Genomic DNA, 16594 nt, shown 5'->3' with positions numbered 1-16594 from the left:
GGAAATCACCCTATAATCTGCCAAGATCTACATGCTGACGTCATAGATGTATAAAAGATTTCAGCTTTTAGTTTTTTAAGTGAAGTTTATTAGTGGAGTTTGCAGCCAACAGCTTGTCTCTTAAAATCTCACTTCACCTGTTTTCATTCTGAATCTGCACCAAAATAAGGAGTTTGGCCTTTACAAACTGTTGGGGTGACTTACACTGGTTACAAAGCATTTAGATGAGCGGAAACTGATACATTAATTCAAACAGCACCTGTAGTAAAGGTACGCAGTTCTGAATTATCCATCCATCCATCCATTTTCTTACACCCTTGTCCCTTAGTGGGGTCAGGAGGTGCTGGTGCCTCTCCAGCTAATGTACCGGGCTGGACACAGGACAAACAACCATGCACACACACACTCACACATAGGGGAAATTTGGAGAGGCCAATTAACCTGACAGTCATGTTTTTGGACTGTGGGAGGAAACCGGAGTACCCGGAGAAAACCCACGCATGTACAGGGAGAACATGCAAACTCTATGCAGAAAGACCGGGGCCGGGAATCAAACCCAGAACCTTCTTGCTGCAAGGCAACAGCTCTACCAACTGCGCCACTGTGCAGCCCAGTTCTGAATTAGTAGAGATTAAATGTAAAAACTTAGAATGATGTGAAACATGAAGATAAAAACAGAGGCACAGCTGCAGTGATGCTGTTATTTTCCATCAGAGAGCCAGGAGTGTTTGCCGGCTCGGTTTTTGGATGGCAGCCGTCTAAATCTATTTCTGTTCAGGACTTCAGAGACACACGAGGCGTTTAAAAACCCTCGTCGTCATTAAGAAGCAGCTGATGGGAGACGTGTCACATCAGGTTTTCAAGTGAACTTCTCAGTTTGTTTAAAATCTGAGCTGAGCCTTCGTGATCAGGGATCAGAACAGCAGACTGCAGCAAAAGCTGCAAATGCCACGTAAAAGTTACCAGGAAAAACTGCAATTCTTCTGTGGAGACGGTTGTTGCTAAGGCTACAACTTAGCAATGACTAAAATAACTTTTTTTGTTCAGTCCTTCATTTTACTAATTAAACGTGACTGCTATCAAACTTCTAACCTTAAAGCGCAGAAGAAGAACGAAGATGGCTCTCTTCGGCGCTCTGATGACAGAAGTAATAAAGAATTGAGCCGTTTATGGATAAGTTTATTCAACAGTGGAAGCCAACAGGATCATCACTAGACTGTAACAAGACAAAAGAAGCTGATAAACTATTAGCAAAGCTGTTTGTGGAGCTTTGACTGAAGTCTGTTTGGACGTGAAGTCAGAACCAAGAGTGGTTCTTTTTGACACAAACTGCTTTCATAGTTTCAGAATCATGATTTTCAGTCGTTTACGTCGTCTGCCTTCTTCTGGGGCAGAATTATTATGAATTACGATGCATGTCTCTCACCAACGTTGTATGTTGGATAAAATGCGACATGACCGTTCAGACAGAAGACGCTTTGAATAAAAAAATCAGATGTCCGATTTAGTTCAAATCAGATTTTTTTGGAGTGGAAAGATCAGATTTGTCCGTTCAGACTGTCGAGAAAAAATTAGCTGCTTGCAGCTGTAGACTTGTTCAGGTCAGAAACATTACATCTAAGTAAAAAATACATCTGTAAAATCCATCGTCTTCCACTCATTCTAAGTAAGTTGGTAAAATAACTGGTCCAAAAAGTAAAAACAATTCTCCCTCATCCCATCAACCTTCTGTCCAGCTCTGTTCCCAGCTCAGAGGAGATGCAGAGCAGCTGCTTTATGAGACACTTCATCACTTCTCTCAGAACAGGAAACACAAAATACACTTTGTACAGGCAGATCAAAAAGTTTAGTTGTAACTTTCAGGTAGTTTGGGTCAAATTTTTCCTGGTTCATGCAGTAAGATTTTAAAATTGTTCTTGTCGGCACATGTTGGGGACATTGCCAGCAATTAACGTCAATTAAAAGCTGCAGTCGGCCTGAAGACCGTCGAGTTTAAAAATATTCTGTTTTTTAACACTTCAGATCAGCTCCCACCTCTGTTATGTGCTAGATGGAAAGAAAACAGTGGCCCTTTTACAACCCGAACATGTCTTATTCAGTGAAGTAGAGATTATCATTTAATATGTTAAGCTGAAGTCTGAGGTGTTATTTCCAGAGAGCAGTGAACGCAGCACAGCTGGTGCGTTCAGGTGTCTCCACCATCTGTGAGATTCAGACCAAAATAATAAAACGGCACTACATTAACCCAGAAGTTTACTCCCCTCCAACCTCGCCACACGGCTGTGCTGTCGCCACGGCAACAGAGTAAATATAGAGGGCAGAGATCTCGCATCGGCTATGGCGCTCCGTCACCAAGGCGACCGATAATGTGGAGACGAGGAGATGGAGGGAGGGCGAGTCACGCTTCATTCAGGAATCCTTTAATCTCCCCAGAGGGAGAAAGGAAACCTCGGAGGCTCCGCCCACTGCTTACATCATCACCATCATCATCACTGCCAGGTTAACCTCAGGGATTAAACTCTGTTTATTCTCAACCAATCACACAGGAAGGCAAACAAAAACACAAACCGCTAGGCCATGAATGAATGCAGAATAATTATAAAGAGTGAAAAAGTAATCAGCAGGTTTAGGGTGTTTGTTGTTTTCCCATTTTAAAGAAAAGTGAGAAAAAAAAATGGCCTAAATTAAGGATGCGTTTTTGAAAAGTTGCTCAGATTTACTGTATAAGAAATAAAGTGAATTATTTTTTGTTTTTGACCAGTAACAAATTGGGTTGTACATTTTGGATCATTATCCTGCTGAAAACTGCAGCAATGTTCAGTTTTCCGGAGAATTCCCTATGCTGAGCACTCTGATGAGGCTCCCAGGCTTTTTGGAAGAGAAACGATCCCGCAGCCTCACAGATCCTCCCCCGTACTTAGCAATGTGCTGTCAGGTGTTTAACTTATTCTGGGGTCCAGCTAACAGGACCCCAGAACTCCTCAGTTGATTCCCAGTAACCGGATCGCTCCTAGAGATGTTTAGTATTAAAATAAACTCTCCTTGTTTCACATCAGGATGTGAAAAATAAAAAAAACTCCACAAGTCTGGAAAAAGTCGGAACTTTTTGACTTTAATAACATCTAAAATCACATCAGGAATTAACGTTGGAGTCAGGATAATCCATCTCTTGTTACCATGGTGACGTATCATTGCCTTCATTTATTTGAATCGTCATTTTTGCTTTATTTTAAAGTGTAACATTTTGAAGTTAAATTATATTAAACATTAGTTTAGAGCTGGACAATAAATCAATAACGATGCATATTGAGATAGATACGTGATCAATAGACAATACGTCTGATGATATTCACTGAGCTCCAATCCAGAACCAGACAGCAGAGGAAAGGCTGCAGCTGCTCAACCGCTAACGCTCTCGTTCTCCGGTTGCCTAGCAACAACCTGCTGAGTAACTGGCGCAGCAGCAGTTTAAGGTTTCACCACTGTGCCTCATAACTGCTTCAAAATTAAAAATGTGAAGTGAAAACTGTAGATTAAAACTGAAAAAGTCACGCCTCCAGTTTGGCTGTATTTTAGACATTTAAAACAAAAAACTAATTAATACTTATTGATACGGACTGATATGAAGCGATTACATTGTGATGCGTTTTTCAACATTATCGCCCAGCCTTGTATTAACCTAGTAATTATGTTGCAGCCTGTTAGTTGTGGATCATTAGCAGTTAACCAGCTGCAGGTACACACAGCTAATGAGTGATCAGACTGAACACTAGAAGTTGTAACATTAATTGTAGAGAAATGAAAGCATGAAGTTTGAGCCCTTCAGCATCAGAAGTGACTGTAAACTCGGTGAACTACAGCTCGGCTGTCTGTGCAGCTGTTACTGTATTTGTGACTTCTAGCTGCTAGAGCTCACTGACGGCAAATAAACAGAAAATAAAGAACATTTCATTTACCTTTAACTCCTCCTGAGCTCTGTGACCTTTCACCAGCAAGACACGCAGGCAGCATTAATTGCAGACTCGTCTGAAATGGACTTTGTGGATGTAAACCGGCTGACTGAGAGCCAGATGAAGAGAGTTTTTCTCCCACTTAATTGGTGTTGTGTCTATAGGGGGCGGTTAGTTAATGGAGCCGCCCGCAGACTAAATGACTGACATGACATTAAGATCTACGTCAGCTCACAGTCTGTGTATGTGAAGCAAAGATGTTCAAGAAACAAACCCGGGAGATGGATCACTACACATCCTTAACATGAACTAGTTCTTTAAACCCAGTTCAGTTTGATGTTCATAGTTCACCATCTAAACCTTTTGAATTGAGTTAATATCTTCACTTTCAACATTTAATTCCCCAAACTGCTTTTCTCATTCATGTTTTTAATGATTTTTTCCAACATATTTGACAAAAAAGTGCTATTGTAGACACATTGTAAATACAGTCACCTTTAACCTTTGAGATTTGTTTCTTTTTTCTCTCTCAACTGAGAACTGGGGGATTCTGTTTTCCCAGTTGGAAAGATGGAATGCCATACAAAGTTGGATTTCCAAGTCCCACTACCAAAGTTATGACTTGAAAGGCCACTTCCTGTTTCAAGATGGCCGCTCCTCGCATCAACATGATACAGTGGAAACGTGTTTAGCTCCTGCTCCTCTAAACAGAACAAATTGAAAGTGGTTCTTGCTTATGGAAAGTAAAACTTAAAATGATGTTTGTAAGAGTTATTGCAGACAATCTTTTCTGGACGCCGCCATGTTGAAATTCTGACGTCAAACCCAGCTCCGAGTTTCCATTTCCCAATGAGTTAATAACTCATTTTAACAATGTTATGACCACAAAATTAAAATAAATTCAGGTCAATTCCACATATTTTTGTCTGTGAGGGAGTTAAGCCACCATGATGTTTGTTTTTAATGAAATCTGATAAAATCACTCATTCTGTTGTTACGGTAACTTACCTGCAGGCTGGTTGGAGAAAATGGTTCAGTGCTGCAGCTTTTCTGTGCATCATTTCCCTCCCATAACTCAAAATGAAAAACGGTGAAGTCCTCTGATCAGAGTGCTCTAATTTACATGGTAATGCATCAACACACACTCAGGTTTGATGGTTTTGTCACATTTTAATTAGAGCTGCAGGTCTGCGTGGTTATCTGATGAAAAACGGCACTTCATCATTTTCTATTTAAGAGGAGCTGGATGTGCGCCGAGCTCGGAGTGCTTTCGTTTTTAAAAAAGGATTCATTAAACCTGACTCCGAGCCTTAAATTGAGACGACCCTGCCCTTCAGTGGAGCCATAATAACGTCCTCATGAGGTCCAAACCTTCAGGAACAACTCACATCATTTTTATTATCCTTCTAGACTTTTCCTGTTCTTATTTCTACAGATCATTTCTGTTGGAACAAAAATGAAATGAACTCCTGACCTCAATAAAGGAAAGATGGCTCCGGGTGTGCATGCGTGTGTGCATGCGCGTGTGTGTGTGTGTTTATATGGATGTGATCAGAACATTTGCTGCCCTCGAAGCAGTGGAGATAAATCCAGGTTTCCTTTTAGGTTGAAAAATGTTTAAAGGGGGCATTCTATATTTTTATATTTTCGTTTTGGTTTCTACTGCTTCTAGAAACCGCCCAAGCACTTAAAAAAAACCATCCTGTCGGTTTTTGGCAATAAGTTAATCATTTTTGGTGTCTGGAAAATGAGCCGTTTCAAATACTTTCCAATTGTTAAGTCACACTGTGCCATTACCTGGCAACCCCAGCAGAGATCCCTCGTCAGCTGGTTTTACCGCTGTATGACCTGTACAATGGCTGCTGGAAAAGACGAATTTGTTGATGTACCATCCAGAAACCACTTCCTACATTCTAGTTGGTTGTGCAGGAGGCGCTACTAATGCTTTTTAAATATGCACGGTTGTATAATTGCTCATCTGTTTGCAGATATTTTCACCTGCTAGTGTAAAAGTTGGGTTGGGGGCGTGGCCAGCACCAGCTTATTTGGGTTTAAAGTGACAGGAGGCCAAAATAGGCAGAACTGAGCTGACTAAATGTCATCATCTAAATATGATTTTAATGAACATGTTTTTTATCACCTTATGCTAACCTGCTCAAGGAAGTATAATGGGTCACCTTTACCAGCGGGTGATTAAAGGAAATGGATCACCTTCCCTGTGTTGGGAGGTCATTAGCTGATTAGTCTGTGAACTCTGGTTGGAGTTCAGAACATACCTCTGTTTGATCATAAAACATAACTTTCATCAAAGCCCGACTCTTTGCACTGCAGCCTCTGTTAACCCCGAACATAGCAGCGTTTCTACACGTTTGTTCTGACAGTGTTGGTTTCCCAGAATGCTTTTCACTTGTTCTGAAAGGTACTACATCCTTCCCTGAAAGTCTTTCTATCCACCTAAAGCTGCTTTGGCTCCACCAGTGATCTGTAAAACCTCCACACAGATGTTGGCTGTGATGAGGATTACTCCACATGATTTCAGAGCTCATTTCTCAAAGAGATTTTGTTTGTAGCACGTAGCTCCTGCTGCAGCTGTCCCTCCAGTGGTTCAAACATGATTTTCTTCCTTCTGAATGGAAATCCAAAGGTGTATTAGCAGGACGGTTAGAAACCTGCTGCTTTTAGCGGCTGAAGTGATAATAAAAACAAACTAAATGTTTTTCCATTTTGCTTTCAAGCAGCTCCACTGTTACCTTTTTTTAGACACGTAAATGGACAGCCTACGGACATTTACGTTTTCTGATCCACTTTAATAAAGTCCAGTCCGTTTAAAGTTTGGTTAATTTGGTGAGGTGTGAATCTGTAATTGGTCTAAACAAAGTGAACCCAGTCCGTCTACAAACCTCGGTCTCAATTCAGTTGAAATTGACTTTTCCAAAATAAGGAATCGACTCCTGCACAAGGCATTCTGGGTAAATAAAACCAGAACAAATACAATGCTACCTTTAGCAGGAGAAATGACTCGTTGTCTTTTACAAAAGAGAAATCCTAAAACCGCTAAAATCTGACGCCGCTCCATTTTTGTTTACATTTTGTGAAGACGTTGCACTCAGTGTCGTCTTCAGACATTTTTATGCCCTTTCCTTCAGTGGCTCTTGTTGCAGCGCCCCCACAGGCGAGGAGGGGAACATGTTTGTTAAAGGGTTTGGTTAGTTTTGAAAGGGAACCACAGCAGCTGAAAATGTAACAAATGTTGCAGTTTTGATCCCCAATCGAACAAAATCTACCAGACTATCAGGTGTGAATTTCACTCAGCAAAACAATTTTAAAAGTCCAGAAGAAAACCCAGGTTTACAGGCAGAACATGTGATTTTAGCTGAAACAAAGTGACAACCAACAGACAGGATCACATTTTCATGGGAACTAAAATGACATAACGCAGTAAAATTTTACATAACTCCTGCTGTTTTGTTTACTAAATCTATTTAGATTTTACATTTTTATTTAACAAAGCCAGAGTATGTCTGAAACGTTGATGGCAAAGTACAGGATGATAGTTTAGCTTCCAGAATCTTTGTGTGATAATTAGGAATCGTTGAGATGGTGATCAAATCAATCCTGGTTGATTTATTGAGCCTGCAGACGAAAGCAGCTGCAGACCTCTGGCCTTGTTCCAGCGAATCAGATGGATTAGAGACCAACCTCCTTCAGTTTCTGTCATCTAAAGAGCAAATGTCACCAGTTCTGGGCCTAAAATCCTTCATGTGGCGTCTCAATAATGAGACGGCGACACGAACATGATGTGACAGAAAAGAGACGGAGGAAGGAAGAGAGGAGATGGGGCAGGTGGGCGGCCTCGTTCAGCCAATTACTGCGCCAGTAATTTCCTCGTTTATGACTTAATTATGTTATAAATGTAAATGATGAGATTTGTGGGTAAGAAGAGGACAACACTGCACACACACACACACACAAATACATTATTAATTCATATTCAGAGTCTCAAGTCTTCATCATTCTTGTAATGTGGCTGATAATCTATCAAACTGATAATATATCAGAAACAAGATTGTTTCCTTGAGAGCTCATTTTCTTTAAATTAAATTACATATTTGCTAACTTAAGGCACTTTTTCAGTTATTCTTTCCTTAAATAATTTATTAAATGCCAAAGACAAAACTGGCAAATGAGTAAATAAAAAAAATTGCTTATTTTTTGTCAAGCTACTTTATTATTTACCTCCTACCTTTATATTCCTACAAGTGTGTTTTTTTGTTGTTACAAACTCTGTTAAAGTTTAATTACATTTCTGAAGTTTTCTGAAAATAATATTATCCAAATATTATGGCCAAAGGTTTGGATGTTGTTTTTGATCTTTCAGATATATAATTGTTTAGTAAAAATAGATTTTATAAAAGCAAAACAAAAAACAAAATAGTTTTTATTGTATTTTTTGCTCTGACAGAAATTCAATAAACTACTTACAGAAACATTGCGGCTGGAGAAACGATTTCCTGGATCATCCAGAACTTTATGCTGAGTTTCATCTGCAGTGAGGAAATACAATTCAAGCTAATTCAATAAAAGTGTATTTGTCCCAGAGGGGAAAATAAAAATAATCAAATCCAGGAGGAGGTCAATTTATGAAGTTTCTTCAGCTGCTTGTTCCTGCACATAAATTACACATTTGGTCAGTTAACGTGGTTAAAAACTCAAATTTATTCATCTTTGGGTCGGGTTGGTGGATCCTGGTCCTGGAATCCTTAAAAACCATTTAATGTAGTCACAACCCAACTCTAAGTTCTGTATGAAGTCCTTGAAAGTGATTGATATTGAAACTCCAGAGTTTAGTAATATAGTTCAATTTAACATTTGATTAAAAGCCGAATTTTGGAAAACGTTACTTACAGTTGAAACCAGATATTTAATTTAAAAAAAATACACATTATTTTCTCTCTCTGAAGTTATATCAGACTAATCTTTTCTTATTTTGTCAGCTGGAATTACCAAAAGTATTTGTATTTGCTAAATTCCAGAAAACTACAAAAATATTTTATATTTAAGAACTTATTTTGACTAAAAAATGTCCTTTATCTTAACACAAAATGTTTGGATTCTTTTAATGTATTGAATATTTATTATTCTTAATGCCTCTGTGAATCCCTTTGGCAATCCAATCTCTGTAATTGGAATAAAGAGTTGATGTATTTTATACGTTAAACAAAGTTATTGAAATTGGGGGATTTTTTTTTGTTAAATCCCCCAATGTGAGAAACATTTGAAAACATAAAATTTCACAAAAATATTAACAACAGTAATACATTTTATAAAATGAGTTAAAACATGTTTTTTTTAAGTTGATTTGTCTTGTTTTTATCTCCAAACTGTGCTGCTGGAACAGTTTGAAAACTTACTTTGACAAGTTCTTGAATGTTTCTGAGGGAAAAAGTGAACAAATCCTGATTTTTCTTGCGCCTCTAATTTATTTCCTGATTTGGGATTTTTTGGATGACTTGTGCATCTCATCTTCAGACTTGGCTTATGATTTAATCAGGCGGTCTTTAATTAGACGATGTTTGTTTCAGTCAGGATTTAACGTCTCTACCTTGATGAAGTTATCATGATGCAGCAGAAATGCTCAGAGCTTTTCTGCTGAGTCATGGCTGTCTGTCAGACAGGTAGACGTGGCTTCGTGTTAATCCGCTTAGACGAGTCAGACAGAAAGCCTCACAGATCCTGATTATCTGTTTAAATTCATTACAGAAACAAACGCTGCGCTTCCATAACATCAGCACTTTCTGCTCTGCTGTCAGATTACAGAAAAAACACAAAATCTCATCAAACGTGGCTCATCTTCAGTCGTTATCTTCTTCTTGGTGGCTTTACAAACCCATTTATTTTGTTTTCAAATGTTTTGTGGTTAATTTCTGTTGTGGCTGATTTGTAAATTCTTTTTTATTATTATTTTATCTTTATTAATTTATATTTTTCCATGTTAAAGGTTGTATACCCATCCAGTCAGCTGGTTTGTAAATTCGACAAACATTTTTCACGTTTCTTTATGTTTTCCATGCTGGTGTTTGATCACGTTTTGATCACGTTTTGGTTCCTTTTGTTGTCGTTTTGAATTGATTCAGACTCATTTCTGCCTCTGTTCATGTTTTGCTGCTCAGCCTCTCGTGTTTTGGCCTCATATCCGGTTTGGAGGCTGGAAGGAGAACTTTGTTTTCTTTCTGTCTCTGTAATTTCAGTCCAATCATGAAATCGCAGAGTTTCTCTCCTTGGCTGATCTGATCAGCCTGATGGGACGTGATGGATGCTGCTGTGCTCACAGTTAATTGTTTTCAGTGTCTGCTGTCATATTAATGTTTCATCATTTTAATTTAAGACCATTTGGACCAGAACGGAAATGTTGTCAAAAACGTTCTTTGGAAAGTTAATTTCATTCTGGACTGGTTTAATATCAGACATGGAGAATAAAAAATGAGACATTTACTCCTGTATCGGCATAAAGGGCTTGATTAAGATGAAGATGTTTTCCTTTTAATCTGGATAAAATGATTACTGACTGTTTGTTTTTTTTGCAATTGAAAAAGTTTAAACTGACACAATTTTATAATAACCAAGTTTTTATAATGCGTAGAATCACGTTTATCCACACTTTGTTGCATATAAATCAGCTTTTATTAGAGGATGACGGATCGATCCAAAATATTGATATGAAGTTATCAGTATTTTCTAACAGGGTAATTATATTTATTGGCCATTTTAAGCCTCCAATATAGCAACAGTAACAGTCAGTTACTCAAACACGAATAATTGATCACAATTTTTGAGTATTTATTACCTAATTGATTTGTACATAATCGCAATTCAGACTTTTTAATTCTGGACCTACAAATTAACCAAAGTGTGAAAAAATGAAAACTAATAAAAACTAAACAACATTGAACTCGAAATGAAAATTGGTAAACACACTGTAAAAATGAATTAAAACTAACAAAATTCACAATGAGATAAAGCTAAACTATAATAAAACTGCAGTTAAAAAGTTGATATTCCTGAATGCACCCTAACTGAGCCCTTAAATTAAAGAGGATTTTTGTTTTAATGCTTCATTGTGGAAACTGAAACCCTGATTTAATGACACACCTGAGTTTAGATTGATCTAAATAAACTCTTCTTCTCTGGTTCTGCTTTTCAAACACTTCAGACGGTTGGAATCCATTCACCTCTCCTGTTGCTGTGACTAAAATAAGACGAGGCTCTGCCAGCTGAGAACATGTGGAGATAAACCGATGGCAGAAAAATGTCTTTAAAAGTGACGCCCTGACTGCGGCTTCGCAGCGTTTAAACGTGTCAGTCGCTCCGTTTCTTCCTCTCGCTGCTTCTCTCCGCTTCAGGTAATTGTCGCCTCACAAACGCCGCGGCCAGCCGGCCAATGGCGCGCACCTCGCCCCGTGACGTCGGCGGCGGGCCGCCCTGCCGGATGATTGCGGTTGCCATGCCAACGGGCCGAGGTTACAATCGCAGACGAGCGCGCTCCTGCCTGCAATAAGCGGCCTAAATGAGATCGATGTGGAGTGTGTGTGCCGTCACGACGAGGAGAGCGGCTGCAGATTCACACTCCCTTCAGGATGTAGTGGCAGCGTGAAAACAGCAGCTCATTTACATTCCTCTCTGTGGCGCCGCCGTCACTTCAGGGGCTTCATATTCAGAGCGCTGATGCGTTCAAAGACGATGTGGAGTTTAATAAACCTAAAGCTGAACGAGTGTTGCCACTTAGCCTGATCCTCCTGCAGGAATAGTTTAATATTTTACAGACAAATTCAAGTTTCTGCAGCCCTTTATCTATTACAATGAACAGGTGGTTCTGGTTGAAGTTCGTCTTTCTGCAGAGAGAAAACGCATTTACCTCTGGGAAACATTTACAGAGGAAGTTTTATGTGTTTTCCAGACATATAAAGACATTTGTGATATAATCAAGTATATAGATGCTGTGTAGATCAAATATGACTGAAAAGAAATTTTACTTTGTAATTTAACACTTTGAAATTTGGTCTCTGTCCCTTTAAGAAGCTCCTGCTCTTCCTGATATTCCACCTTCAGGAAGTCATCTCAGCATGGCTCCTCTATTAACCCTTTAACATTCTTGCCAGCGTTGAAGATGTAGCTCTTAATGAGCTGAGCTGGTCCACCAGGTGTTTGCTGATTGCTGCTGGCTAGTCTGAAGGAGCTGAGTGGGGGAGCGCTGCTCTGTGAGGAAACTTGGAAAAGCCATAAGTGGCTCTTTGGACCTTTCACAATAGAATAACTTGGGCTAAAAATTAAAAACAACCAACATACATTTCGATATACATTTCATACATTTTCATACATTTCGATATAACAAATGCAGGTTTTTAAACAATTATATTTGCATTGAATTTTCACAAAGAATGACAAGAAAAGTACTAGTATATGTTCTCAAATCTGTTTTTAGCTTGAAATCTGTACTTTTTAATTTTTTTACATACTTTTTTATCCTACAGAACAAAATTCACCCTCTTTTTGCTCAAATTCATCTTTGTTTTAAATTATAAAAACAGAAATAAAATGGTGAATCTTTAAAAATAAATTTCTAGTAGTAGATCTTTATCTAAAATTATAGTCAGACATTTTTAGCTCTAAATGACTAGCCGGATAGTGAAAATGACTCCAAGTTATAAAGGTTGTAGACCTCTGGCCTAGTCAAAGTCCAAACCTCAACTGAACTGAAATGCTACACTTGAATGAACTGAAGCAACAGAGTGACATCTGAGCTTTAAAATGACTAAACTGACCTTCTTCTGTGATTGAAACTCCCCACCTTCTTCTCCCTCTCTACCAATCACTCCATCACCAGAGCAACTTCTGGTTCCTCCAACCAGGCAACAATCAGCCTCCTGCTATGAAACGCGCAGAAAGTAAAGTTGTGTTCAGCGGCTCAAAGTAAAAGACAGCGACAGACGCCTCTGAGCCAATCACTGTTCAGCTTTTCAGCTTGTTTTTGACCTCATTACGGCGCCTCCTGCAGGGCAATCAGTGACACTTTTTAGGAGAGGTGTCAGATGAACAGTTCTGTATATATTCATTCATTTAAAGAGGCAGTATCATTTAAAATGTATTCTTTTTTTCAGCTTTTAGCTTTATCATAATAACATGATGTAACTGATTCCTTCATGCATGTTGGAGAAATCCTTTAATCTCCATGGAAACCATTCAACTGTGCAAATCGATAGGTGGACCTAGCTCCGCCTTCGAGACGCAGCTCAAGCACTGCCTCTTTTCTGTCATTTTAACCATTTCACATTTTCTACAAATAAATTTAAAAAAATGTTGCTTGGAATTTTGGAGACATGTTGGTCGTTCAGAGAATAAAAGAACAATGTTCATTTTACTCAAACCTAGGCCTATCAAAAGTAAAACCAGAGAAACTGATCATTTTAAGAAGTCTTGAATTTTTTCCACAGCTGTATAGCATTTTTATAACAACAGAAGGTAACATAGTTACTTGATTTTGCTACACTGCAAAAACACAAAATCTTACCAAGAACTTCTGCTCTACTTTTTAGTGCAAATATCTTGGTACACTTACAAAAAAACTTCTCAGCAAGAAGTACAAGCTGGTTATAAATCAATAATTCTTTAAAATGGCCAAAGAACTACTAGTTCTATTGGTAGATTATTTTCACTAAAAACATTTTTCCCATGTTATAAGTGAAATAACCAAATGCTAGATTTTGTGTTTTTGCAGTGTATAAAGTGGCACCATAACATTTGTCTAAGATGTAATTGATCTCTTTTAGTGTTTTCTGTGTCCCCAGTGCTCCTACGTCCCCCCCTGTGAGAGGGACAACCAGAAGAACAAAGACAACGTTCTGCTGTGGGAGGATTACTTCACCAAAGAGGTCGGCAGCCAGTCCTTCACCTGCTTCTTCAACCAGCAGAGGAGGTGAGACACAAACACACACTCGTCCGTCTCCAGGTGCGAGACGGACAAATTAGAAGCAGGAGGACGTGTGAGGGTGAGAAAGCTGACAGATCGATCTCACCTCAGGAGATTACAGACGGCTGTCCGGCTTTAAGAGCTGCTGCGTCTGATAGAAGATTATCCACTTCCTAAATGACTGGCTGGGATTTGTGACCCTGCTGAAAAAAAAACCATTTCCTGGTTATTGCATCTCAACGCCAGAGTTGGGTTGTAACTAGTTACATTTACTTGAGTAACTTTTTGGACAAAATGTACTTTTAGGAGTATTTTTACTTTTATTTTGGTAACTTTATTTTGTTAGGACTTTAGCCAGATTAACCGCATCATAAATTAAAACAAATAATTTCCATTTGCATGATTTATTGTTTTTTTCTTTCTACTAAAAACCGATGATACAAGTTTTCAGTCTGGTGTTTTGGTCTCGACTAGAGCATTTTTTAAGAATAGCTTTGTTTACATTTTTTGTTTTTTATTTATTTTGGATATTTAGAATGTCTTCCAGTTCCAGTGTTACATATTCATTAGCATTTAACGTTTATTAATCTTTGAGAATGAGTTCTTGCATTATATTACTCAAAAATTGTCTTCGAACATCAATATTATCGTCTGGGACAATTTATCGTCCAGAAAAATGTGCTATCATGACAGGCCTGTTGCTACACTTAGTAGTTATGGAGACGATGATGCATAAAATCCAAAAAAATTATGAGCATCGGCGTCTTGAAAAACAGAGTTTGCACCAAAACTCTTTATTGATAAACTTTCACATTTCACCACAACCACAAAATTCTGTGTATTTCTTCATCATGCTTTGTTTTAATTTTTTACTAATAAATGTGTAGCATGCATTTGTTTCCATGCCTCTCAGAAACTCTTAAACAAAATCTAGGGATATGATTGTTTTTCTAACAAAACCTTTTACAGCGTGCGGTGCGACCACAAACTGATGAGACAAAGAAAAACCGAGGAGCTGGTTGTGTGTGTCAGCTTTATCCTCCTATTATTCAGCCGCTGCTTACCTGTGACCTCAGCTGCTTTTATTTTTATCTCTGCAGCAGAGTGAGGACTCTGCTTCGTAAATGAGGGCCCAGCGGGAGCTTGTTGACGCTGCACATCGGCTCTTCGGTCATTTAGACGGAAAACTAGAGCACTGCACGCCGTTTTATTTAAAGATTTAAAAAAAAAACACATCTGGGCTTTGGATTTATGCGTTTCTGGAAGGAATGTGTAAATATAACAGCAGCTAAAACGTCACGACGATTGATTTTTCTGAACCAGTTCTTGGCTGTTTTAAAGAGTGTTTAATTTAAAGAGTCCCCAGACGACTGTTTGAGTTTGAGACTTTGGACTCGAGTCGCATTTCAGGCTCAAAAATAACATTTCAGACTTGACTTGGACTCGTGGTCAGAGACTCGAGTCCCAGTTTTTATCAGGTTAATGAAAAGTGACAGGAAGCCGATGTCTGAGCTAAAAAACCTTTACTGTGAAACAGAGAGCTGGATTATTAGCCAGTGATGTTGGTTGATTATTATGGGATGTTAGCAACTCATAGCAATCTGTTAGCGTTAGCTTCAAGACTGCATAAATGTCTCTCCAACAGAATGACTGTGGATCATTTCACAACAAATTAAACGTAACCTACCGACTGCTAAGCTATCTGCTGAATTACAGGGGCACTTCCTGCTGGAAATGTCAAAATAAAAGCACTTCCTGCTCCACTTATTTAGACGTTTAATACTCATTTACTTTCTCCACTTTGTCCCATTCATTGTGTTGCTATTTATATGTTGAACATATTTGCTATTTAGAAGTCTAAATAAATAATTTCCCAATATTGTTAAGATTTCTCCAACTCAGAAGAAGAAAACAATCCAAATCTGATTTAATCCAACGATGAAGTTGTTAATTTAATCACTATAAATGCTAAAAGTTTAAATTCATCATTAACAGCTTTTGATTTCTTTCTAGTATTTTTCTATTTCTAATTGGTAAATCTGATCAATTTTCATATTAATATAAATCAGGATTTAGCAGATTTTTTATCATTAATTAAATGCGAAATTATTAAAAGATAATTGATCATAAAAAATTGATAATAAATATTGATATTAGTTTAATAGTTGCTTCTATGTTGGATACAGAAACTAAAATGTTGCTGCAGCTGGAAAGTTGGACATTCATGGACTTTTTTTTTTCTCAGTGCAGGAAGAAGTTTAAACTTTTTTATTATTATTTTCTGCAAGGATTAAAGTCTTTTCAATAGTTCTGAAGAAAAACTAAATCCAGTTACTGTGAAATGAGAACGTTATTAATATTTCTGACCTTTTCTCAGAAGCACGGCTCATTACCCCGGTAACCAATCGAGGTGCGGCATGCTGCTGCATTACATGCCTCCATTATATAAATTAGCTTTACCTCTGCTCATTAGAGTTTTTTCACTAAAATGTCTCTGATTGGACCTCTGGGGCTTAATAACACGGGACTAAAGGTTCTTTTTATTTCTGAAAAAAGATGCTTAATTGAACTGGAGTTCAGAAATATTTAAATTTACCTGAGAGATTCTTCAGTTCAAGTAGGAAACCTGTGTTGGGGCTACAGCTGCATCTTGGCTCTAGAACCAGTTTAATTTTCCACA

The 16594-nt window shown here is 38.2% G+C and overlaps 1 protein-coding gene across 3 annotated transcripts in view; it reads left to right on the top strand.

Annotated features, from left to right (window-relative positions):
- The window catches only part of LOC103459347 (calcium-activated potassium channel subunit beta-4), a 28654-nt gene that overhangs the window by 7418 nt on the left and 4642 nt on the right, over positions 1-16594 (top strand). For 2 of the 3 annotated variants that reach the window (XM_008400847.3, XM_008400846.3), the window contains exon 4: positions 13775-13920. In XM_008400847.3, the coding sequence (XP_008399069.1) occupies positions 13775-13920 (146 nt within the window). The remainder of the gene's footprint in view (positions 1-13774; positions 13921-16594) is intronic. The other variant, XM_008400851.3, reaches the window with a different exon arrangement.

This window comes from Poecilia reticulata, chromosome 23 (genome assembly GCF_904066995.2).
Source record: "Poecilia reticulata chromosome 23, P_reticulata-male-v2, whole genome shotgun sequence".
Lineage (NCBI taxonomy): Eukaryota > Metazoa > Chordata > Actinopteri > Cyprinodontiformes > Poeciliidae > Poecilia > Poecilia reticulata.
The sequence above is the reverse complement of the archived record's forward strand: the minus strand, read 5'-3'. Positions and strand labels throughout refer to the sequence as shown.